This window comes from Triticum dicoccoides, chromosome 7A, assembly GCF_002162155.2.
Source record: "Triticum dicoccoides isolate Atlit2015 ecotype Zavitan chromosome 7A, WEW_v2.0, whole genome shotgun sequence".
NCBI lineage: Eukaryota > Viridiplantae > Streptophyta > Magnoliopsida > Poales > Poaceae > Triticum > Triticum dicoccoides.
In genome coordinates this window covers 15,381,190-15,408,488 of record NC_041392.1, presented here as the reverse complement: position 1 = coordinate 15,408,488, position 27,299 = coordinate 15,381,190, and the positions used below count along the sequence as shown (strand labels likewise).

The window sequence follows — 27,299 nt, the reverse complement described above, 5'->3', positions numbered from 1 at the left end:
GGCGCGCCCCCCCCAAGCCCAATCCGAATTGGGGAGGGGGGCCGGCCCCCCCTTTCCTTTCTCCTTCCCCCTCTTCCTATTACTACTACTAGTACTACTTCCTAATACTAGTACTCTTTCCTTCCCCCTCCAAATAAGATAAGGAAAAGAGAGGGAAACCTACTTGGAGTAGGTTTCCCCCTCCTCATGGCGCGCCCCCCCTAGGGCCGGCCACCTCCTCCCTCCCTCCTTTATATACGGGGGTAAGGGGGCACCCTAGAACACACAAGTTGATCATTGATCGTTCCTTAGCCGTGTGCGGTGCCCCCCTCCACGATATTACACCTCGGTCATATTGTAGCGGTGCTTAGGCGAAGCCCTGCAACAGGAGAACATCAAGATCGTCACCACGCCGTCGTGCTGACGGAACTCCCCCTCGGCGCCTCTGCTGGATCGGAGATCGAGGGTGCGTCATTGAGCTGTACGCGTGTCAAGAACTCGGAGGTGTCGGAGTAACGGTACTTGGATCGGTTGAACCGGAGGACGTACGACTACTTCCTATACGTTGCGTCAACGCTTCCGCTTCGGTCTACGAGGGTACGTAGACAACACTCTCCCCTCGTTGCTATATCATCACCATGATCTTGCGTGTGCGTAGGAAATTTTTTAAAATTACTACGTTCCCCAACAGATCACAAGCACAAGATGATGATGGCCATATCATATCACTTATATTGATTGCATGTGATGTTTATCTTTTATGCATCTTATCTTGCTTTGATTGACGGTAGCATTATAAGATGATCTCTCACTAAATTATCAAGATAAAAGTGTTCTCCCTGAGTATGCACCGTTGCCAAAGTTCGTCGTGCCCAGACACCACGTGATGATCGGGTGTGATAAGCTCTACCTCCATCTACAACGGGTGCAAGCCAGTTTTGCACACGCAGAATACTCAGGTTAAACTTGACGAGCCTAGCATATGCAGATATGGCCTCGGAACACTGAGATCGAAAGATCGAGCGTGAATCATATAGTAGATATGATCAACATAGTGATGTTCACCATTGAAAACTACTCCATTTCACGTGATGATCGGTTATGGTTTAGTTGATTTGGATCACGTGATCACTTAGAAGATTAGAGGGATGTCTATCTAAGTGGGAGTTCTTAAGTAATATGATTAATTGAACTTAAATTTATCATGAACTTAGTACCTGATAGTATCTTGCTTATGTATGTTTGATTGTAGATAGATGGCCCGTGCTGTTGTTCCATTGAATTTTAATGCGTTCCTTGAGAAAGCAAAGTTGAAAGATGATGGTAGCAATTACACGGACTGGGTCCGTAACTTGAGGATTATCCTCATTGCTGCACAGAAGAATTACGTCCTGGAAGCACCGCTGGGTGCCAGGCCTGCTACTGGAGCAACACCAGATGTTATGAACGTCTGGCAGAGCAAAGCTGATGACTACTTGATAGTTCAGTGTGCCATGCTTTACGGCTTAGAATCGGGACTTCAACGACATTTTGAACGTCATGGAGCATATGAGATGTTCCAGGAGTTGAAGTTAATATTTCAAGCAAATGCCCGGATTGAGAGATATGAAGTCTCCAATAAGTTCTATAGCTGCAAGATGGAGGAGAACAGTTCTGTCAGTGAGCATATACTCAAAATGTCTGGGTATAATAATCACTTGATTCAGATGGGAGTTAATTTTCCAGATGATTGCGTCATTGACAGAATTCTCCAATCACTGCCACCAAGCTACAAGAGCTTCGTGATGAACTATAATATGCAAGGGATGAATAAGACTATTCCCAAGCTCTTCGCAATGCTGAAAGCTGCGGAGGTAGAAATCAAAAAGGAGCATGAAGTGTTGATGGTCAACAAGACCACTAGTTTCAAGAAAAAGGGCAAAGGGAAGAAGAAGGGGAACTTCAAGAAGAACAGGAAGCAAGTTGCTGCTCAAGAGAAGAAACCCAAGTCTAGACCTAAGCCTGAAACTGAGTGCTTCTACTGCAAGCAGACTGGTCACTGGAAGCGGAACTGCCCCAAGTATTTGGCGGATAAGAAGGATGGCAAGGTGAACAAAGGTATATGTGATATACATGTTATTGATGTGTACCTTACTAGAGCTCGCAGTAGCACCTGGGTATTTGATACTGGTTCTGTTGCTAATATTTGCAACTCGAAATAGGGACTACGGATTAAGCGAACACTGGCAAAGGACGAGGTGACGATGCGCGTGGGAAATGGTTCCAAAGTCGATGTGATCGCGGTCGGCACGCTACCTCTACATCTACCTTCGGGATTAGTATTAGACCTAAATAATTGTTATTTGGTGCCAGTGTTGAGCATGAACATTATATCTGGATCTTGTTTAATGCGAGACGGTTATTCATTTAAATCAGAGAATAATGGTTGTTCTATTTATATGAGTAATATCTTTTATGGTCATGCACCTTTGAAGAGTGGTCTATTTTTGATGAATCTCGATAGTAGTAACACACATATTCATAATGTTGAAGCCAAAAGATGCAGAGTTGATAATGATAGTGCAACTTATTTGTGGCACTGCCGTTTAGGTCATATCGGTATAAAGCGCATGAAGAAACTCCATACTGATGGGCTTTTGGAACCACTTGATTATGAATCGCTTGGTACTTGCGAACCGTGCCTCATGGGCAAGATGACTAAAACACCATTCTCCGGTACTATGGAGAGAGCAACAGATTTGTTGGAAATCATACATACAGATGTATGTGGTCCGATGAATATTGAGGCTCGTGGCGGATATCGTTATTTTCTCACCTTCACAGATGACTTAAGCAGATATGGGTATATCTACTTAATGAAACTTAAGTCTGAAACATTTGAAAAGTTCAAAGAATTTCAGAGTGAAGTTGAAAATCATCGTAACAAGAAAATAAAGTTTCTACGATCTGATCGTGGAGGAGAATATTTGAGTTACGATTTTGGTGTACATTTGAAGCAATGCGGAATAGTTTGACAACTCACGCCACCTGGAACACCACAGCGTAATGGTGTGTCCGAACGTCGTAATCGTACTTTACTAGATATGGTGCGATCTATGATGTCTCTTACTGATTTACCGCTATCATTTTGGGGTTATGCTTTAGAGACAGCCGCATTCACGTTAAATAGGGCACCAACAAAATCCTTTGAGACGACGCCTTATGAACTATGGTTTGGCAAGAAACCAAAGTTGTCGTTTCTTAAAGTTTGGGGCTGCGATGCTTATGTGAAAAAGCTTCAACCTGATAAGCTCGAACCCAAATCGGAGAAATGTGTCTTCATAGGATACCCAAAGGAGACTGTTGGGTACACCTTCTATCACAGATCCGAAGGCAAGACATCCGTTGCTAAGAATGGATCCTTTCAAGAGAAGGAGTTTCTCTCGAAAGAAGTGAGTGGGAGGAAAGTAGAAAACTTGATAAGGTAATTGTACCTTCTCCCTTATTGGAAAGTAGTACATCACAGAAAACTGTTTCTGCGACGCCTACACCAATTAGTGAGGAAGCTAATAATTACCGAATCTCGTAGGTAAACCAGAGTGAGATCCACACCAGAGTGGTACGGTAATCCTGTTCTGGAAGTCATGTTACTAGACCATGACGAACTTGCGAACTATGAGGAAGCGATGATGAGCCCAGATTCCGCGAAATGGTTTGAGACCATGAAATCTGAGATATGATCCATGTATGAGAACAAAGTATGGACTTTGATGGATTTGCCCGTTGATCGGCAAGCCATAGAAAATAAATGGATCTTCAAGAGGAAGACGGACGCTGATAGTAGTGTTACTATCTACAAAGCTAGAATTGTCGAAAAAGGTTTTCGACAAGTTCAAGGTGTTGACTACGATGAGAGTTTCTCATTCGTATCTATGCTTAAGTCTGTCAGAATCATGTTAGCAATTGCCGCATTTTATGAAATCTGGCAAATGGATAAACAAAACTACATTCCTTAATGGATTTAAAGAAGAGTAGTATATGATGCAACCAAAAGGTTTTGTCAATCCTAAAGGTGCTAACAAAATATGCAAGCTCCAGCGATCCATCTATGGACTGGTGCAAGCATCTCGGAGTTGGAATAAATGCTTTGATAGTGTGATCAAAGCATTTGGTTTTATACAGACCTTCGGAGAAGCCTGTATTTACAAGAAAGTGAGTGGGAGCTCTGTAGCATTTCTGATATTATATGTGGATGACATATTACTGATTGGAAATGATATAGAATTTCTGGATAGCATAAAGGGATACTTGAATAAGAGTTTTTCAATGAAAGACCTCGGTGAAGCTGCTTACATATTAGGCATAAAGATCTATAGAGATAGATCAAGACGCTTAATTGGACTTTCACAAAGCACATACCTTGACAAGATTTTGAAGAAGTTCAAAATGGATCAAGCAAAGAAAGGGTTCTTGCCTATGTTACAAGGTGTGAAGTTGAGTCAGACTCAATGCCCAACCACTGCAGAAGACAGAGAGAAAATGAAAGATGTTCCCTATGCTTCAGCCATAAGCTCTATCATGTATGCAATGTTGTGTACCAGACCTGATGTGTGCCTTGCTATAAGTCTAGCAGGGAGGTACCAAAGTAATCCAGGAGTGGATCACTCGACAGCGGTCAAGAACATCCTGAAATACCTGAAAAGGACTAAGGATATGTTTCTCGTATATGGAGGTGACAAAGAGCTCATCGTAAACGGTTAAGTTGATGCAAGCTTTGACACTGATCCGGACGATTCTAAATCGCAAACCGGATACGTGTTTACATTAAACGGTGGAGCTGTCAGTTGGTGCAGTTCTAAACAAAGCGTCGTGGCGGGATCTACATGTGAAGCGGAGTACATAGCTGCTTCGGAAGCAGCAAACGAAGGAGTCTGGATGAATGAGTTCATATCCGATCTAGGTGTCATACCTAGTGCATCGGGTCCAATGAAAATCTTTTGTGACAATACTGGTGCAATTGCCTTGGCAAAGGAATCCAGATTTCACAAGAGAACCAAACACATCAAGAGACGCTTCAATTCCATCTGGGATCTAGTCCAGGTGGGAGACATAGAGATTTGCAAGTTACATACGAAGCTAAATGTAGCAGACCCGTTGACTAAGCCTCTTCCACGAGCAAAACATGATCAGCACCAAAGCTCCATGGGTGTTAGAATCATTACTGTGTAATCTAGATTATTGACTCTAGTGCAAGTGGCAGACTGAAGGAAATATGCCCTAGAGGCAATAATAAAGTTATTATTTATTTCCTTATATCATGATAAAGGTTTATTGTTCACGCTAGAATTGTATTAACCGGAAACATAATACATGTGTGAATACATAGACAAACAGAGTGTCACTAGTATGCCTCTACTTGACTAGCTCGTTAATCAAAGATGGTTATGTTTCCTAACTATGGACAAAGAGTTGTCATTTGATTAACGGGATCACATCATTAGTTGAATGATCTGATTAACATGACCCATTCCATTAGCTTAGCACCCGATCGTTTAGTATGTTGCTATTGCTTTCTTCATGACTTATACATGTTCCTATGACTATGAGATTATGTAACTCCCGTGTGCCGGAGGAACACTTTGTGTGCTACCAAACGTCACAACGTAACTGGGTGATTATAAAGGTGCTCTACAGGTGTCTCCAAAGGTACATGTTGGGTTGACGTATTTCGAGATTAGGATTTGTCACTCCGATCGTCGGAGAGGTATCTCTGGGCCCTCTCGGTATTGCACATCACTTAAGCCTTGCAAGCATTGCAACTACTGAGTTAGTTGCGGGATGATGTATTACAGAACGAGTAAAGAGACTTGCCGGTAACGAGATTGAACTAGGTATTGGATACCGACGATCAAATCTCGGGCAAGTAACATACCGATGACAAAGGGAACAACGTATGTTGTTATGCGGTATGACCGATAAAGATCTTCGTAGAATATGTAGGAGCCAATATGGGCATCCAGGTCCCGCTATTGGTTATTGACCGGAGACTTGTCTCGGTCATGTCTACATTGTTCTCGAACCCGTAGGGTCAGCACGCTTAAGGTTTCGATGACAGTTATATTATGAGTTTATACGTTTTGATGTACCGAAGGTTGTTCGGAGTCCCGGATGTGATCACGGACATGACGAGGAGTCTCGAAATGGTCAAGACATAAAGATTGATATATTGGAAGCCTATGTTTGGATATCGGAAGTGTTCCGGGTGAAATCGGGATTTTACCGGAGTACCGGGAGGTTACCGGAACCCCCCGGGAGATATATGGGCCTTAGTGGGCCTTAGTGGAAAAGAGAAGAGGCAGCCAGAGATGGGCCGCGCGCCCCTCCCCTCCCTTGGTCCGAATAGGACTAGGAGAGGGGGTCGGGCCCCCTTCCTCTTTCCCCCCCTCCGTGAATCCTATTCCAACTAGGATTGGGGGGGGGGGGAATCCTACTCCCAGAGGGAGTAGGACTCCTCCTGGCGCGCCTCTCCTAGGCCAGCCGCACCCCCCCCCCTTGAGCCTTTATATACTGAGGCAGGGGCACCCCAGAGGAACACAAGTTGATCCACGTGATCATATTCTTAGCCGTGTGCGGCGCCCCCTGCCACCATAGTCCTTGATGATATTGTAGCGGTGCTTAGGCGAAGCCCTGCGACAGTAGTACATCAAGATCGTCACCACGCCGTCGTGCTGACGGAACTCTTCCCCGACACTTTGCTGGATCGGAGTCCGGGGATCGTCATCGAGATGAACGTGTGCTAGAACTCGGAGGTGCCGTAGTTTCGGTGCTTGATCGGTCGGGCCGTGGAGACGTACGACTACTTCAACCAAACGCTTCCGTTGTCGATCTACAAGGGTACTTAGATCACACTATCCCCTCTCGTTGCTATGCATCACCATGATCTTGCGTGTGCGTAGGAATTTTTTTGAAATTACTATGTTCCCCAACACCACCTGCCGTGCCTGTGCACTGCCAACAGAAAGACCTCCTCTATGCCCGCACGCATGCTAAAATTCTGGCATGTTATTATGTTCATTGGAGCAAGTCCATCCATGCATTCCAAGAAGGTTTTGAACAGCCAAGTGTACCCATCCGTGTCTTCGTTCCGAACGAGCCCGCATCCGAACTGCAATGACTGATTGTGATTATTTATTCCTATGAATGGAGCGCATGGCATCTTGTACATATTAGTGAGATATGTCGCGCTGAACGAAATGCAATCTTGGAAATGTTTGTTGGCTCTTCTTGCAGCACCATCCACCCAATACATGTTCCTGACACGGTCCTCATCGTCCAATCTTATCCTGTAGAAGAAATCTGGATTTGCTTTCGCTTTCTCATCGAAGTAGGCTATTGTGTCTTCTATGTCAACTAACCCGCTCTCTCTATGGTACTTTGCCTTTAGGTTTGTGACATCTGTCGGTATGTAGGGCATGCTACTCAGCCTACCATTATGTTGTGGATGAGGGACAGTATTGGACCATTCTTGATGGACCGACGTTACAATAATGTAGCAACTTTATGAATTTCTTTTCGAGGAGGGTGAATACTCTGTGGACGCTCAGAAAATTTACCAGGTCAAACTTCTTTATGAGTTCGTGGTTCTTCTCGTCAAAATATTCAGTGACCACCCATCGTGCTCCGTCTACGTTTAGCTTACACCGGACAGGGCATTTCTTCTTGACAATGATACCTCTCTTTCTTTCCGGAATGACAGGCGCAACACATTTACCCTACTTGTTCCTTCGGGCCTTGTAGCACCTAATCTCACCTCTGTTGTACTCATTAGTTTTTTTTTAATTTTCCTATGGTATTCGGTGTTGACCGCAAATCCATGGAACATTGCATATCTCTGGTAGAATTCCTTGGCATCTTCGAACGAATCAAATCTCTGTGCTTCATCATCAGTTTCATCATTCACTTCAGTATCGACGGTCGTTTCATCGTCTTGAGTGTTTCTTGTGCTGGTGTGTAAAGGTGTGCTTGTCGGCATTGCTGGAACGATTGCCATTTTCGACACTGACTCCGCATTGTTTGTGGCATGATTGTTGGCAGGCTGGTTGAACACTTCTTCCGTGCACTCAGAGCTTCCCGCAATAGATGTCCCCGCGCCGCTGTTGATTGTAGTTGAAGGTCCTGCGATAAAAAAACAGGTACGAGGGTAAGCATTGCTTGGATGGCATGTTTATCATAACGGAATACAGTAGCTGCATGTGATCCTGCATGACATCATTCACACAGCAAGCCATGGAATCTACATATGGCCATGCATGGCAACGGTAGTTCTCCAGTCATGGCGGCTACAATCCAACAAAGATGGCAACTACTATTGCCAAGACATGGCAACCAGCATCTTTTAGCATCAAAACTTTGGATTCTATAGCCATGGCAGCTACAGCCCAACAAAGATGGCAACTACTGTTGCCAAGACATGGCAACCAACATCTTTTTCAGCATCAAAACTTGTACTCTACGTAAGAGTTCACTAGTCAAATGCGATCAATCATTAATGTTGCACCTAATCATATAGCAGTTGGCAAATCCAGAACATAATAGATGACTTTTTGCACGCGACCACTTGGTAGAATTTTTTGTCTGTTTTTTCCACCATGACCCGTGAAAAAACTACTTTTTCCTCTCATGCTTTTTCCACAAAAGCAAATGAACTACTGTTTTTCCGGTTCACATTTTTTTACCTTGTTGTGCCGCATGTGCTGATCGTATCTGGTTTGTCATTCCAATTTGATGTGCTCTATCGGCAATAGCGTTGTCCTGCAATTGTGAAGCTTGCCATGAGACGTTTGCTGATGTGGTTTGATGTCTACTACACAACCTTCTTCTTGTAGACGTTGTTGGGCCTCCAAATGCAGTGGTTTGTAGGACAGTAGCAAATTTCCCTCAAGTGGATGACCTAAGGTTTATCAATCCGTAGGAGGCGTAGGATGAAGATGGTCTCTCTCAAGCAACCCTGCAACCAAATAACAAAGAGTTTGTTGTGTCCCCAACACACCCAATACAATGGTAAATTGTATAGGTGCACTAGTTCGGCAAAGAGATGGTGATACAAGTGCAATATGGATAGTAGGTATAGGTTTTTGTAATCTGAAAATATAAAAATAGCAAGGTAACTAATGATAAAAGTGAGCACAAACGGTATTGCAATGCGTTGAAACAAGGCCTAGGGTTCATACTTTCACTAGTGCAAGTTCCCTCAACAATAGTAACAAAGCTCGCAATACATCAAGATTGTATCACCTCAAGAACACGAGAGAGAGAGAGAGAGAGATCAAACACATAGCTACTGGTACATACCCTCAGCCCCGAGGGAGAACTACTCCCTCCTCGTCGTGGAGAGCGCTGGGATGATGAAGATGGCCACCAGTGAGGGGTTCCCCCCTCCGGCAGGGTGCCGGAACGGGTCTAGATTAGTTTTCGGTGGCTATGGAAGCTTCTGGTGGCGGAACTCCCGATCTATTCTGCTCCTCGAAGTTTTTAGGGTATATGGGTATAAATAGGATGAAGAAGTACGTCGGTGGATCTCCGGGCTGTCCACGAGGCAGGGGGCGCGCCCCCCACCCTCGTGGGCAGCCCGGGACTCTCCTGGTCCATCTGCGATACTCCGTGGGCTTCTTCTGGTCCAAAAATAAGTTCCGTGAAGTTTCAGGTCAATTGGACTCCGTTTGATTTTCCTTTTCTACGATACTCTAAAGCATGGAAAAACCAGAAACTGGCATTGGGCTCTAGGTTAATAGGTTAGCCCCAAAAATCATATAAAATGGCATATAAATGCATATAAAACATCCAAGGTTGATAATATAATAGCATGGAACAATCAAAAATTATAGATACGTTGGAGACGTATCAGCATCCCCAAGCTTAATTCCTGCTCGTCCTCGAGTAGGTAAATGATAAAAACAGAATTTTTGATGTGGAATGCTACCTAACATATTTATCCATGTAATTATCTTTATTGTGGCAAGAATATTCAGATCCATAAGATTCAATACAAAAGTTTAATATTGACATAAAAATAATAATACTTCAAGCATACTAACAAAGCAATTATGTCTTCTCAAAAACATGGCCAAAGAAAGCTATCCCTACAAAATCATATAGTCTGGCTATGCTCCATCTTCACCACACAAAATATTTAAATCATGCACAACCCCGATGACAAGCCAAGCAATTGTTTCATACTTCTGATGTTCTCAAACTTTTTCAATCTTCACGCCATACATGAGCGTGAGCCATGGACATAGCACTATATGGGGAATAGAATGGTGGTTGTGGAGAAGACAAAAAGGGAGAAGATAGTCTCACATCAACTAGGCGTATCAACGGGCGATGGAGATGCCCATTAATAGATATCAATGTGAGTGAGTAGGGATTGCCATGCAACGGATGCACTAGAGCTATAAGTATATGAAAGCTCAACAAAAAGAACTAAGTGGGTGTGCATCCAACTCGCTTGCTCACGAAGACCTAGGGCAATTTGAGGAAGCCCATCATTGGAATATACAAGCCAAGTTCTATAATGAAAAATTCCCACTAGTATATGAAAGTGATATCATAGGAGACTCTCTATCATGAAGATCATGGTGCTACTTTGAAGCACAAGTGTGGAAAAAGGATAGTAGCATTGCCCCTTTTTTTTGGGCCTTCCCTTTTTTTATTTGGCCTTTCTCTTTTTCTTTTTTTCTTTTTTTGGGACAATGCTCTATTATTGATGATCATCACAGTTCTTTTTATTTACAACTCAATGATTACAACTCGATACTAGAACAAAGTATGACTCTATATGAATGCCTCCGGCAGTATACGGGGATAGCAATGATGCATGAGTGACATGTATGAAAGAATTATGAACGGTGGTTCTGCCACAAATACAATGTCAACTAAATGATCATGCAAAGCAATATGACAATGATGGAGCGTATTATAATAAATGGAACTGTGGTAAGTTGCATGGCAATATATCTCAGAATGGCTATGGAAATGCCATGATAGGTAGGTATGGTGGCTGTTTTGAGGAAGGTATATGGTGGGTTTATGGTACCGGCGAAAATTGCGCGGTACTAGAGAGGCTAGCAATGGTGGAAGGGTGAGAGTGCGTATAATCCATGGACTCAACATTAGTCATAAAGAACTCACATACTTATTGCAAAAATCTATTAGTTATCGAAGCAAAGTACTACGTGCATGCTCCTAGGGGGATAGATTGGTAGGAAAAGACCATCGCTCGTCCTTGACCGCCACTCATAAGGAAGACAATCAATAAATAAATCATGCTCCGACTTCTTCACATAACGGTTCACCATACGTGCATGCTATGGGAATCACAAACTTCAACACAAGTATTTCTCAAATTCACAACTACTCAACTAGCATGACTCTAATATCACCATATCCATATCTCAAAACAATTATCAAGTATCAAAATTCTCTTAGTATTCAGTGCACTTTATATGAAAGTTTTTATTATATCCCTCTTGGATGCCCATCATATTAGGACTAGTTTCACAACCCAAGCAAACTACCATGCTGTTCTAAAGACTCTCAAAATAATATAAGTGAAGAACGAGAGTTCATCTATTTCTATAAAATAAAACCACCACTGTGCTCTAAAAGGATATAAGTGAAGCACTAGAGCAAATGTCAAACTACTCCGAAAGATATAAGTGGAGATCAATGAGTAGTCGAATAACTATGCAACTATGTGAAGACTCTCTAACATTTAAGAATTTCATATATTGGTATTTTATTCAAATAGCAAGCAAAACAAAAGTAAATAAAATGACGCTCCAAGCAAAACACATATCATGTGGCGAATAAAAAGATAGCTCCAAGTAAAGTTACCGATGAACGAAGACGAAAGAAGGGATGCCTTCCGGGGCTTCCCCAAGCTTAGGCTCTTGGTTGTCCTTGAATATTACCTTGGGCTGCCTTGGGCATCCCCAAGCTTAGGCTCTTGCCACTCCTTATTCCATAGTCCATCGAATCTTTACCCAAAACTTGAAAACTTCACAACACAAAACTTAACAGAAAACTCGTAAGCTCCGTTAGCAAAAGAAAACAAAACAACACTTCAAGGTACTGTAATGAACTCATTATTTATTTATATTGGTGTTAAACCTAATGTATTCCAACTTCTTTATGGTTTATAAACTCTTTTACTAGCCATAGATTCATCAAAATAAGTAAACAACACATGAAAAACAGAATCTGTTAAAAACAGAACAGTCTGTAGTAATCTGTAGCTAATGCAAACTTATGGAACGTAAAAAATTCTAAAATAAATTGCTGGACGTAAGGAATTTATCTATTAATCATCTGCAAAAAGAATTAACTAAATATCACTCTCCAATAAAAAAATGGCAGAAAATCTCGTGAGCGCTAAAGTTTCTGTTTTTACAGCATGATCAACAAGACTTTCCCCAAGTCTTCCCAACGGTTCTACTTGGCACAAACACTAATTAAAACATAAAAAAATTAATAATAAGAGAGGCTAGATAAATTATTTATTGCTAAACAGGAGCAAAAAGCAAGGAACAAAAATAAGATTGGGTTGCCTCCCAACAAGCGCTATCGTTTAACGCCCCTAGCTAGGCATGATGATTTCAACGATGCTCACATAAAGGATAAGAATTGAAACATAAAGAGAGCATCATGAAGAATATGACTATCACATTTAAGTCTAACCCTCTTCCTATGCATAGGGATTTTGTCAGCAAACAACTTGTGGGAACAAGAATCAACTTGCATAGGAAAGCAAAACAAGCATAACTTCAAGATTTTAAGCGCATAGAGAGGAAACTTGATATTATTGCAATTCCTACAAGCATATGTTCCCCCCTCATAATAATTTTTAGTAGCATCATGAATGAATTCAACAATATAACCATCACATAAAGCATTCTTTTCATGATCTACAAGCATAGAAAATTTACTACTCTCCACATAAGCAAAATTCTTCTCATGAATAATAGTGGGAGCAAACTCAACAAAATAACTATCATGTGAGGCATAATCCAATTGAAAGTTAAAATCATGATGACAAGTTTCATGAATATCATTATTCTTTATAGCATACATGTCATCACAATAATCATCATAGCTAGCAACTTTGTTCTCATAATCAATTGGAACCTCTTCCGAAATAGTGGAATCATTACTAAATAAAGTCATGACCTCTCCAAATCCACTTTCATCAATATAACCATCATAAATAGGAGGCATGCTATCATCATAATAAATTTGCTCATCAAAACTTGGGGGACAAAAAATATCATCTTCATCAAACATAGCATCCCCAAGCTTGTGGCTTTGCATATCATTAGCATCGTAGTTATTCAAGTAATTCATACTAACAACATTGCAATCATGCTAATCATACAAAGATTTAGTGCCAAACATTCTAATGCATTCTTCTTCTAGCACTCGAGAACAATTTTCCTTTCCATCATTCTCACGAAAGATATTAAAAATATGAAGCGTACGAGGCAGACTCAATTCCATTTTTTGTAGTTTTGTTTAATAAACTAAACTAGTGCTAAAACAAGAAACTAAAAGATTCGATTGCAAGATCTAAAGATATACCTTCAAGTGCTAACCTCCCCGACAACGGCGCCAGAAAATAGCTTGATGTCTACTACACTACCTTCTTCTTGTAGACGTTGTTGGGCCTCCAAGTGCAGAGGTTTGTAGGACAGTAGCAAATTTCCCTCAAGTGGATGAGCTAAGGTTTATCAATCCGTAGGAGGCGTAGGATGAAGATGGTTTCTTTCAAGCAACCCTGCAACCAAATAACAAAGAGTCTCTTGTGTCCCCAACACACCCAATACAATGGTAAATTGTATAGGTGCACTAGTTCGGCGAAGAGATGGTGATACAAGTGCAATATGGATAGTAGATATAGGTTTTTGTAATCTGAAAATATAAAACAGCAAGGTAACTAATGATAAAAGTGAGCACAAACGGTATTGCAATGCGTTGAAACAAGGCCTATGGTTCATACTTTCATTCGTGCGAGTTCCCTAAACAATAATAACATAATTGGATCACATAACTATCCCTCAACATGCAACAAAGAGTCACTCCAAAGTCACTAATAGGGGAGAACAAACGAAGAGAATATCCTTTCTGATCGATCTATTCAAGAATCCGTAGTAAAATAACATGAAGCTGTTCTTTCCGTTCGATCTATAATAGAGTTCGTACTAGAATAACACCTTAAGATACAAATCAACCAAAACCCTAATGTCACCTAGATACTCCAATGTCACCTCAGGTATCCGTGGGTATGATTATATGATATGCATCACACAATCTCATATTCATCTATTCAAACCAACACGAAGAACTTCAAAGAGTGCCCCATAGTTTCTACCGGAAAGTCAAGACGAAAACGTGTGCCAACCCCTATGCATAGGTTCATGGGCGGAAACCGCAAGTTGATCACCAAAACATACATCAAGTGGATCAATAGAATACCCCATTGTCACCACGGGTATCCCATGCAAGACATACATCAAGTGTTCTCAAATCCTTAAAGACTCAATCCAATAAGATAACTTCAAAGGGAAAACTCAATTCATCACAAGAGAGTAGAGGGCGAGAAACATCATAAGATCCAACTATAATAGCAAAGCTAGCGATACATCAAGATTGTATCATCTCAAGAACACGAGAGAGAGAGAGAGAGAGAGAGATCAAACACATAGCTACTGGTACATACCCTCAGCCCTGAGAGAGAACTACTCCCTCCTCGTCATGGAGAGCGCCGGGATGATGAAGATGGCCACCGGTGAGGGGTTCCCCCCTCCGGCAGGGTGCCGGAACGGGTCTACATTGGTTTTCGGTGGCTACGGAGACTTCTGGCGGCGGAACTCCCGATCTATTCCGCTCCTCGAAGTTTTTAGGGTATATGGGTATATATAGGAGGAAGAAGTACGTCGGTGGATCTCCGGGCTGTCCACGAGGCAGGGGGCACACCCAGGGGGTGGGCGCGCCCCCCACCCACATGGGCAGCCTAGGACTCTCCTAGTCCATCTCCGATACTCCGTGGGCTTCTTCTGGTCCAAAAATAAGTTCTGTGAAGTTTCAGGTCAATTGGACTCCGTTTAATTTTCCTTTTCTGCGATACTCTAAAACAAGGGGAAAAAATCAGAAACTGACACTGGGCTCTAGGTTAATAGGTTAGTCCCAAAAATCATATAAAATAGCATATAAATGCATATGAAACATCCAAGGTTGATAATATAATAGCATAGAACAATCAAAAATTATAGATACGTTGGAGACGTATCATGGTTGCACCATAACAACCTGTGATCAGTTTAGCTGTTGGTCAATGCATGGCAACTGTAGTTTGTACAACATGGCACATGTAGCGGTGCATCCATGCCAGACATATTTGTTCACACCTGTCATTCACAATTGTTTGGACATTTGCAATCACATTTTTATGACACATGGCAACTGCAGCTATCCAGTCATGGCAACTGCAGTTATCTAGGCATGGCAACTGTAGTTGTCCAGGCATGACAACCCCAATGTCACCTATGTTCCTTCTCCTAATTCACTATCCACAACTTCACTTCATGGACTCACCTGGTATGACGTTGATGGCAGGTACATGGTTGCCACCTGATGCCACGTGCTGCATGAAGGTCGTACATTTTTCCCATATAACCCGTGAGTCTTTTGCCATCCTTGCAAGTTTAATTTCGTGGCCACACCAGTATGTTTCTTTTTTGTATGTGTTACCTTGATTTGCCACATTATCTACTTGAAGTTGGTCGCCCGTACATTTGTCGGTGTTAGCGCACTGTGACTGAACTTGCCATGGTATCCCCGTGAGTGTGGTTGAGTCATAAGAACCTGCGAAAAATGACATTGTATGACATAACTAGAATGGCATCTTCCTTGTCACAAACATGGCAACTGTTCCTTCTTTTTTTTCATGCATCGTACCGATGCCTGTGTACTGCTCTAGTAGTGGCAGCAACGGCCCTGCAGAAATTAGTTGATTGTACTCTGCTGCATCCCAAGGGGCGTTTGCGGCATTTGGGAAAACCAAGAATCAGTGCCGTCTTCGTGATTCATTTCTTCCGCTTTTTTCTGCCACTGTGTTTTCAATCACTGCATGAACAAGAACGCATCAACAATCCGCAAAATGCATTCTTGCTATTTGCACATCGAAGATAACATGACAATCTTATCACATTTCCTGCGTAGGCAATCAACACATCATGGCAAGTAGGACATGCACATTCAGTCTCTTTTCTAAAATCTGGATGCCAGCTATCATTTTGAAGCGATGGCAACAGCCAATAAAATAGGATGGCAAGCAACAACATAATGTGATGGCAGCTAACGACAATGATAGGTGGCAACTGACGTTATATACAAGTGGCAATTATTTTTTCCTCCCTCCCTATGCCAAATTCCTCCCTTCTCTCCCTATTTTAGTGATTCATACGCATCCTTCATTACCAACTACTCGCACCAAGCCAACCCATAAGCATAGCTCAACTCTAGCATAGTATATGGCAGATCTGGCGTATGTTGGTGGGCAAATGTGAATACACACAAATTCGTTGGGTGTTTGCCCTGACAACGTGGATCTAGTCACCTTCTTCGTGGGCAATGTGCAGTTTCAAATTTCTGGACAGAAGAAGGGTGAGAAACAGGAGGAGATCGGAGATCCACCTGTTTTTAGCTCGTCGTCTTGAGAGGGCGGGGTTGGGGGGGTGGGTGGTTAGCGGTCGGGAGGCGCTAGGGATCTGCTCTGGTTGCCATGGCAACCAGAGAAGGAAGGCGGTGGAGGAAGGGGGTCGAGAGGTAGGAGACGACGGCGGCAGGTCGATCTGGGGATCGAAAGGAGTCCGGGACAACTAGCGTGTTGGGTCGTGTGGGCAGCGCGGTGGTTCGCCCGGACGTGTGGACGATTTTACCACACACGGGACGTGCGGGCTGTGGTTGCGCGCGTCCGGACGCGGTTGTGCGGGCGGGGTCGTCTCCGTGTGTGTGGCACAACTAGCCGATATGCCACACGTGTGGCATTTATCGGCGTCCAAAAAAATTAGTTATGTTCCTGAATTTCAAACCATATTATATTAAACTTGAAAAACTTTCATGGATTAAAAAATAAAACAAATATAAAAATGAAGAGGGAAAAATCGGTGAAGAAAAAAATAAAAGAAAACCCGAACAAGATCAAAAGGACAAGCCTAAGCTACATGGCCAAAACAATAGCGTCCGCGGGTGTGTACGTCTGCTCGACCGCATCCGCCGTACGCATGAAATGTGAAAAGCCATAATAACCATTGAGAGAAAATAAATTAATTCTAAAACCGAAGAACGGAACAACAAAGCATGCGTTATCCTCTACTCCCCTCGCTCGGAATTATTTGTCGAAGAAATGAACGTGGAGAAAATGCCCACGTGGAAGCCACTCATGACAAGATGTTTCCTGGTGCTAGCTTAGCGTCAAATGCGTCAGCTCTCCCTTAATTAATCTGTGACTGCAGTAGCCCTAAAAAACTGTATTTCGATTGCGCCGGAGCCGCCCTTCACCCCAGCTGGTTCCTGATTCCTGAAGTACCCCTAAAAAAAAACTGGCTAAGTCCTGATCTCCTGCTACCTACCAAAATTACAATAATCGTAGACGTACGGGCTCACTAGAGGACTTTTACGGAGGAGATCCCTGTTCCTAAATTTTTACCGTGCGGCTCATCCCCTTAAGAGCATCTTTAGCCGACCCCGTATCCCGTCGGTCTGTAAAACGCGTTTGCAGTATACGAAGAAACAACTTTACGGGCGACGCGGACGGCCGCAGATGCAGATCCCACATAACTGACCGTAAAAAAGATATTCATGGAATATGCTCTTTTACGGGTCGACTTTGCAGGGTCTGGTCAAGCGTCGCTCCTCCCTGCCAGGAAAATCTGAATTGGCACCTCAATTTAATCCAACATAATGCATTTTTTTATTTTTTTTCAACAACATTGAATACAGGAACATGATGCATTTCTTTGTTTTTTCACCAAATCTTTGCTAGAATAGCAAGACAAAGAAAACAAGAACCACAAATATGCATTTTAGAAGATTTCCAACTTCCATAACTGCTCCCAGTAGTTGGACAAATATTTTCTCCATGCATTCATTGTTGATCTGTGGATTCTTGATTTTACATTCTTCTTTCTTCATTTTTCGTTCGAAAGAGTAGACGTTGCTTCCCCTCTAGTTGCATATGCAGCCGCAACATTGCCTTCGATTCTACTAAGGAGTGCACGAACGTCTATTAATTTTTTTCTATCAATAAATTAATGTATTTTCCTTCCCAAAACCAAAATGAGCATCCATCTTCCTACACACATGAATGAGCATGTTCGAAATGAGCTACCGCAATTGAACCAAAGAATGAGCTATCAAAATGAGCCGAATGAAAACCGCACGTACCCCATCATTTTCGCATTTGAAGAACACCCATTTGGAGTGCTTCGGCATGCCCGAAGTTAGCCGCAGCACTGTCCGCGTGCAGTCGTCGCACTGTATGAGCGGCATCGGTGAGCCACAGAGCCGCTGCGCGAGCGCCGAACCCGGTGGATGGCCGGCCGAATCCATGCCCGCAAACCGGCGGCGGCGGCGGGAGGACGAACCCGTACCTGCATGCGGCGATGCGACCTTGCCGGGGCTGCGCGAGATGCTCCCCGACCACCCCATTGCTTGGCGCAGCCACCGGCGACCAAAAATGCCAAATCCGGGCGTCCGCGATGAAGGGCCGCAGATCCGCAACTTTCTGGGCCGCCGACGCAGGAGGGGGGAGGGCCACCTCGTGCGTGTGGCAGCCTTTCGGCGTGCTCCCGCCGGCTACTTTCGCCGGAATTTTGGGCGGCGGCCCGGCGGTGGGGCGAGGGGAAGAGGGGAGGTGGTTAGTGGGGAAAAGCGCGTGCTGAAATGTCCTCCCCAACAACCACTGCCGCTATATGCAGGGCACCGACGGGGCGGGGAAAGGGCAAATCTGCATATTCGCAGGTTGGGGTCAAGTTTTTGCCGCGCCCCTCACATTTTTTTGCGGGCCGGCTGTGTTTGTGGGGTCTGTACGAAAGGGATTTTTTGTACCGGCCCGTATTTTGACAGTTATTTTACGGTTCGGGGCTTTTTGTAGGGTCTGCTAGAGTTGCTCTAACATCCGGTGATATCCGGCTCCGCAACGACGACGTGCATTCGATCTCGTTCTCTGGCCACTAATTAGGCAATGTCAACTTTAACTCTATCTATTTACTGAGCATTAGTGCTAGTAAATATTTCCCAATTTTGACCTTGCGTGTCAAAAATATTAGTCAGGTTTAGCTTCTTTAGATTGTCTGACATGTGATGCTAATTCAGAGACTTCTAGTTTAGCAGCTTCAACAGAAAAGCGTCGCCAAACAACATATAGATGGATTTATTTTTTAAGCACGTTGCTTTGAATTCTCGATGTAAGATGGGAGATGAGAAAGAAAATTAGCAGCTACGATCCCTTTTGATGAAATAAAAGTCCTCGTATGAAAATTAGCAGCTACAAATTTAATGGGTTTTTTCTTACAGTTTTGCGAAGTCTCAGTCGACTTAGACTTCATTATGTCTCAGTCGATGTTGTATTCTATTGATCTTGCATTGAGATTCGTACAAAAAAATCTTTTCAGTTTTTTCCTTTTTCTTCCCATATACACTATCACTTGTTAAGTCTCAGTCGACTAACACATAGACACACCTTTTTCTTAATGTGAAACGGAATATAGGAGTAATGTTTTGGGCACTGGATCTTTTTACTAGCTCGGCCCCCCTGCATCCAAATCCCTGGTCCGCCCCTGTTTCGAGCATGGTGTCTGCGTTTGCAGCAACGCGCAGAGGGCGGGCGGCTTGCGGCAACTAGCCTTGCAGCGCTCGCCGTCGTTGTGTTCATGGAGGCCGGCCGCCGGCGAGAGATCGGAGAGCTGCGGCGCGGCGGAGCCTGCGATGCGCGCGCGGAGAGACAGAGAGCGAGAGAGATGTTTTTGGCGGGCAAAGCTATCCACCAGAGCCTGTGGACGAATGGATAAGGTTGGTCAGTGGGTCGTGGCGGGCGTGCGTGGCCAACAGCAAAAGGGGGCGCGCTCGTGTGCGACCCACCCGACCGATCCCGCGCGCACGTAGCCGGCCGCCGATTCCCACCTCCTTCCTTGCGGATAAGCCTCTGCCGCCGCCGGCCTAGCGGCACAGCCCACGATGGCCACTCAGAGAGCAGCCACGGCGGCGTGGACCAACGAGGAGGACAAGGCGTTCGAGAACGCGGTGGCATCCGGTGCACCGCCGCCGCTGGACGGCGTGCCGGAGGAGGACTGGTTCGCGGCGCTCGCGGCGAGCGTGCCGGCGCGGTCGACGGAGGAGGTGCGGCGCCACTACGAGGCCCTGGTGGAGGACGTCGGCGCGATCGACGCCGGCCGCGTCCCCCTCCCGCGCTACGCCGGGGAGGACTCCACCCCTGCCGCCGCAGCGGCGCCTAGCAAGGACCGGCGCGAGGATCGGAAGAGCTTCGACTCCGACTCCGGCAAGGGCTGCTCCAAGGCCGAGCAGGAGCGGCGCAAGGGCATCCCGTGGACGGAGGAGGAGCACAGGTACGTACTATATATACAAGAAAGAAAGCTCGGATCGGATCTCCCATGGAAAACAGAGGAAGCTCTGCATCTTCTTGATGATCGGGGTGCGTGGCGTGGCGTGCAGGCTGTTCTTGCTGGGGCTGGACAAGTTCGGCAAGGGCGACTGGCGGAGCATCTCGCGCAACTTCGTCATCTCCCGGACGCCCACGCAGGTGGCCAGCCACGCGCAGAAGTACTTCATCCGCCTCAACTCCATGAACCGGGACCGCCGCCGCTCCAGCATCCACGACATCACCAGCATCAACAACGCCGCCCAGGCCGTGCCGCCCATCACCGGCCAGGCCCCCGCCGCGCTAGGGGGGCCGCCCGGGGGCATGATGAAGCATCCCGGGATGGTCGGCATGTACGGAGGGGCGCCCATGGGCCACCCGGTCGCGGGCCACATGGTCCCCGCCGCCGTCGGCACGCCGGTCATGTTCCCGCCGGGGCCGGGCCACCCGCCCTACGCCATGCCCGTCGGCTACCCGGCGCCGCATCAGTGAGCATGCCATGCTTGCTCTGGTTCGTGCGCGCGCGGGGCACGCCGGCATGCATGTCAGGCGCCTCGATGAACCGCACAAGCATTTCTTCCTTGTTCTTTCTTGATTGATTCATTTTGCGTCGCCGTCCGTTCCTCATCCTCATCTGATTGCAGGGATGGGCGGCGAATAAGTAAGTATTTGCTGACTGTTGCAAGTGCTAGCTTATACTCCTATATGATCACAGACCCGGGAAAGGTTGAGAGAGGTAAATGTAATTAGCTGCGGCCTCCCGATGTGTAGCTGTTCATGCTTGTAGAGCTGCGACTGGAGACTGATTTCCATTTACCGGATGTAAATTACTTGTATCTTTATACTTTGACGTGAATAAATTACACATGCATCAATGCATGTCTCTGCTCGTATAAGCATGCACCTTAATTTCACTGTAACAGCAAGGAACGAACTAATCATCTCTGAATGCTTTCTTTTGCCCCCAAACCTGGCCGTACCGAGACATGAACCATTCTATATCTATATATATATCTATGTCTATATCTACACCTAATATTAAAGGACGGATTGTTTCTTCACTATTTTTGGTCCATCAATGTTTTTCGTACGTTTTTTGTGTTTTATCTGTCGCTATTTTACGTTAAAAATAAATAATAAAAAAGCTCTGAAACGGACTCGAACCCATGCCAATTATGTCCGGCCGCAATGCAATAACCAAAGTGTTTGTAAAAAAAAACAAAGGAAAATCCTTATATATACATCACTCCCTCGCGCCCTATAGGGCGGGCCCATTAGCGGGGAGGGACTCCTCTTTTTCTTATTTCATTATTTCATTTTTTATTTTTTTCCTTATTTAAAATAATTTGGGATTTCAAAAGAAAATGTGAATATTGAAAAATGTTTTAGAAGCCGTGCACCCTATTAGGCTAACCCATGATCGGGGAGGGACGCCACTGTTTTCTTATTTCGTTTTTCTTTTTCTTCTTTCAATAATTTGGGATTTCAGAAAAGTGCCAAATTAAAAAAATGTTAAATTTGAAAAATGTTTCAGAAGTAGTAAAATGTTTATTAATTTAGAAACAATGTTCACAAAAATGAAAAATTATCGTGAATTTCAAAAAAGTTTCTATTTCTATATTAAATGAATATGAAAGGAATGGATACGTCTAGATACCTCTAGGTACGTCTAGGTACATATAGTAATTATTAAATGAATATTAAAGGAAGGAAGGATTCTTCGGTCCAATAATAGTTTCGGCCGTCATCTATCTACCAATGTACCACAAACCTTTTATGTTTCTCCGACACGTGGGCTGAGCTAGGCTGCTCCACACTTTTTTCTTTCTTCGATTCAATTCTGGAGTAGCAAAAAATAATACGTTTCTAATTCTCCCCTATGTCGGCCAAGATGGGCCTATTCCGAAACCTTTTTTTCTTTCTTCTCATTTGATTGTGGCATGGAGGCGAGAATGAAACTATGAAGCCGAAAACTGATCTGTGATCATTTTGCAAAGACGGTATGATTGAAAGCATAATTGTTGTTCATCTTGAGAATAATTGTCGTGGATCATAAATTAAATAATTGTTTATATTTTAGTCTATGCTAGGGAAGTTAAATTTTCTCCCGTTGCAACGCACGGGCATTTTTGCTAATATTATTTAAAGTACTTCCTCCGTAAACTAATATAAGAGCGTTTAGAACATCCCTCTGTAAACTAATATAAGAGCGTTTAGATCACTAAATTAATATTCTAAACGCTCTTATAGTGATCTAAAAGCTCTTATATTAGTTTACAGAGGGAGTACTTATTACTTATCGGAGAAATGGATGTATCTAGACGTATTTTAGTTCTAGATATATTCATTTTTATTTATTTATGTGACCATTTTTTTGGCACCAGCCCTCCAAAAAAATGACCATGAAAAAAATACACACAAAATGTATAAGGAAAAATACCTACAAGAAATTTGCCATGGTCGGAACCCTACAAAAAGAACATCTGCTATGGTCAACTACGGAAGGAAATTCCAATGGGAAATTGCCATTGTCCATTATAACAGGAATAGAACACCTACACGACAAATTTGCGTATTAATCTACAAAAAGAAAAAGCCTACAAGAAATTACCATGGAAGACATTTTCAAGTTGTAGCTAAGATTGATGCAAAGTTGATGTCCTATAAAATAATGAAATTGCCATGTTTTGATTAATAAAATTGCCATGCCATAAATAGTAAAATGACCATGATCCAAAATAATAAAATTTGACATGCCATAAATAATAAATTGCCATGATGTATAAAATAAACTGCCACATATCCAGCATTTTATATAGAGAGATAACAAGTAAAAAAAGAGGACAATAATTAAATAAATAGTTAATGTATCATAAGATCGGGAACTTCATAAAAGAATGAATAACATAAATTATTCTAAAAAAGACAATAGAAAAGCAAACAACATAAAAGTACCTAAAAAATCATGGCAACAGTGTGTAAAAAATTATCCTCAAAATAAGATAACATGGTAAAATACAAAAAATATATTCTACAACATGGTTAATTTAGAAAAGTTTGTCGTGCTCACATGGAAAATTGTTGAATATAATTGATTTCTAAATATCTAGGGAATTTTAGGAAATTATAAGTTGTGCCTAATGACTGCTAACAATCATTTGAATTTGCCCAAATTAGTATTGACCATGCTTTCCTATGTCCAAAGTTGCCACCACAAATCAAACAAAAAAAGCCAATAGTTCAAGTCCTAGACTTGACATTGGTGCTCGCATTATTCCTGGATTTATTTCAGGCTTCCCGCGATGTTCGTTCAGTGGAAGGAGACGTTCCCGTCAACTGGGAGGCGCATGTTTTTGACTTTGTAAAATTTCAAGATGCTATGTCGTCTCGGGCTTCTCGGAGATGCTCATAGGGGTAGGGTGTGCATGTGTGCATGCGTTCATAGGGGTGAATGTATGCTCGTGTATGTGAGCGGCTTTGATTGTACTGTGTTAAAAAAACTGTCATGTTCGATATCACCCAAAAATTTGCAAAGATCTAAACAGACTAAACTGAACTACTTTGTGTGATGTGATGCAAAAAAAGTAGCAATGGTGTAAACAATGAATCTGTCATGTTCTATAACACAAAGGACAAAAAACAATTGCCATAATATATGCTATGAAAAACTTTGCCATCGTGTATGCAATGAAACTACCATGATTTGTATCCCCAAACATATTGCAATGATCATGCATCATTGCAATTGTACATATATCATGACACCAAAGCTTATATAATGGTAATTTTGTAACTAAAATTCAAAATTTTGTCATGTGACCATTACAATTTTTATTAAAAAATCATGGTGTAGAGAACAAACTTTCCTACATTTTCCATGTGACAATGACAAAACTTCCCTTGCTTGCCATGATTTGGAACACAAGATTTCATAAGTTTGCCATGTGAATTCATTTTTTTTGTGAATTTGCCATGTTACCACCACAAAATCATCATCAAAATAATTGTCTTGTTGCAGAGAGCAACATTCCTACAACAATGTTCTGACATTTCCATGTGACCATTAATATATTCCCCTCAAATTTGGCAATGTTTAGGAAAAAATGGATCCACATATTCCATTAGCATGTACGTAAGACTATAATTATGCCATGGTGTACAAAAACAATTTTTTTACAATTCTCATGTCACTAGTAGAAAACATTTTCAAACTTTGCATACAAATAGTACATTTGCCATGTGACCATTACAAGCTTTATTGTAGATATGTGACACGATTTATGACACATAATTTTCTAAATTTGCAATGTACCTGAGCAATATTTTTTACAAATTTGACATTTTGTACAAAACAAAAAATCATAAAAAAATGCCACGTGACCAGTAGATAGCATGTTCAAAATTTAGCATGTTTTATTGGCAAAAAATCCAGCATTTGCCATGTGAGCATTACAAGCTTTACTGTAAACATGTGACATGATTTATGACACATAATTTTCTAAATTTGCAGTGTATCTGAGCAATATCTTTACAAATTTGACATTTTGTATGAAACAAAAATTCATAAAAAAGTACCACGTGACCAGTAGATACATGTTCAAAATGTAGCATGTTTTAGAGGCAAAAAATCCTGCATTTGCCATATGACCATTACAAGCTTTACTGTAAATATGTGACATGATTTATGACACATAATTTTCTAAATTTGCAATGTATCTGAGCAATATTTTTACAAATTTGACATTTTGTATGAAACAAAAATTCATAAAAAAGTGCAACATGACCAGTAGATAGCATGTTCAAAATTTAGCATGTCTTACAGGCAAAAAATCCAGCATTTGCCATGTGACCATTACAAGCTTTACTGTAAATATGTGATATGATTTATGACACATAATTTTTTTAATTTGGAATGTATCTAAGCAATATTTTTACAAATTTGACATTTTGTACAAAACAAAAATTCATAAAAAAGTGCCACGTGACCAGTAGATAGCATGTTGAGGCAAAAAATCCAGCATTTTCCATGTGACCATTACAAGCTTTACTATAAATATGTGACATGATTTATGACACATAATTTTTCTAAATTTGGAATGTATCTAAGCAATATTTTTACAAATTTGACATTTTGTACAAAACGAAAATTCATAAAAAAGTGCCACATGACCAGTAGATAGCATGTTCAAAATGTAGCATGTTGAGGCAAAAATTCCAGCATTTGCCATGTGACGATTACAAGCTTTACTGTAAATATGTGACATGATTTATGACACATAATTTTCTAAATTTGCAATGTATCTGAGCAATATTTTTACAAATTTGACATTTTATATGAAACAAAAATTCATAAAAAAGTGCCACGTGACCAGTAGATAGCATGTTCAAAATTTAGCATGTTGAGGCAAAAAATCCAACATTTGCCATGTGACCATTACAAGCTTTAATGTAAATATGTGACATGACTTATGACACATAATTTTCTAAATTTGCAATGTATGTGAGCAATATTTTTTCAAATCTGACATTTTGTACAAAACAAAAAATCATAAAAAAGTGCTACGTGACCAGTAGATAGCATGTTCAAAATTTAGCATGTTTTAGAGGCAAAAAAATCCAGCATTTGCCATGTGACCACTACAAGCTTCACTGTAAATATGTGACATGATTTATGACACATAATTTACTAAATTTGCAATGTATCTGAGCAATATTTTTACAAATTTGACATTTTGTACAAAACAAAAATTCATAAAAATGTGCCACGTGACCAGTAGATAGCATGTTCAAAATTTAGCATGTTTTAGAGGCAAAAAATCCAGCATTTGACATGTGACCATTACAAGTTTTATTGTAAATATGTGACATGATTTATGACACATAATTTTCTAAATTTGCAATGTATCTGAGCAATATTTTTACAAATTTAACATTTTGTACAAAGCAAAAATTCATAAAAAGGTGACACGTGACCAGTAGATAGCATGTTCAAAATTTAGCATGTTTTAGAGGCAAAAAATCTAACATTTACCATGTGACCATTACAAGCTTTACTGTAAATATGTGACATGATTTATGACACATAATTTCTAAATTTGCAATGTATCTGACCAATATTTTTACAAATTTGACATTTTTGTACGAAACAAAAAATCATAAAAAAGTGCCACGTGACCATTAGATAGCATGTTCAAAATTTAGCATGTTTTAGAGGCAAAAAAATCAGCATTTGCCATGTGACCACTACAAGCTTTGCTGTAAACATGTGACATGATTTATGACACATAATTTACTAAATTTGCAATGTAGCTGAGCAATATTTTTACAAATTTGACATTTTGTACAAAACAAAAATTCATAAAAAAGTGACACGTGACCAGTAGATAGCATGTTCAAAATTTAGCATGTTTTAGAGGAAAAAATCCAGCACTTGCCATGTGACCATTACAAGCTTGACTGTAAATATGTGACATGATTTATGACACATAATTTTCTAAATTTGCAATTTATCTGAGCAATATTTTTACAATTTAACATTTTGTACAAAGCAAAAATTCATAAAAAGGTGCCACGTGACCAGTAGATAGCATGTTCAAAATTTAGCATGTTTTAGAGGCAAAAAATCCAG

At 42.0% G+C, this 27,299-nt stretch overlaps 1 protein-coding gene across 1 annotated transcript; it reads left to right on the top strand.

Annotated features, from left to right (window-relative positions):
* Nucleotides 1–19,843: 19,843 nt before the first annotated feature.
* LOC119331653 (transcription factor MYBS1-like) lies at nucleotides 19,844–21,580 on the top strand. Its single transcript, XM_037604813.1, has 2 exons — nucleotides 19,844–20,639; nucleotides 20,746–21,580. The coding sequence occupies exons 1-2, from the start codon at nucleotides 20,251–20,253 to the stop codon at nucleotides 21,161–21,163; spliced, it is 807 nt and encodes a 268-aa protein (XP_037460710.1). The 5' UTR covers nucleotides 19,844–20,250; the 3' UTR covers nucleotides 21,164–21,580.
* Nucleotides 21,581–27,299: the final 5,719 nt, after the last annotated feature.

Excerpts from the sequence above, each read along its gene's own strand:
- LOC119331653 (XM_037604813.1), top strand. The coding sequence starts at position 20,251 with ATGGCCACTCAGAGAGCAGCCACGGCGGCGTGGACCAACGAGGAGGAC. Across the intron at positions 20,640-20,745 it reads TGGACGGAGGAGGAGCACAG|GCTGTTCTTGCTGGGGCTGG; the intron begins GTACGTACTATA and ends CGTGGCGTGCAG.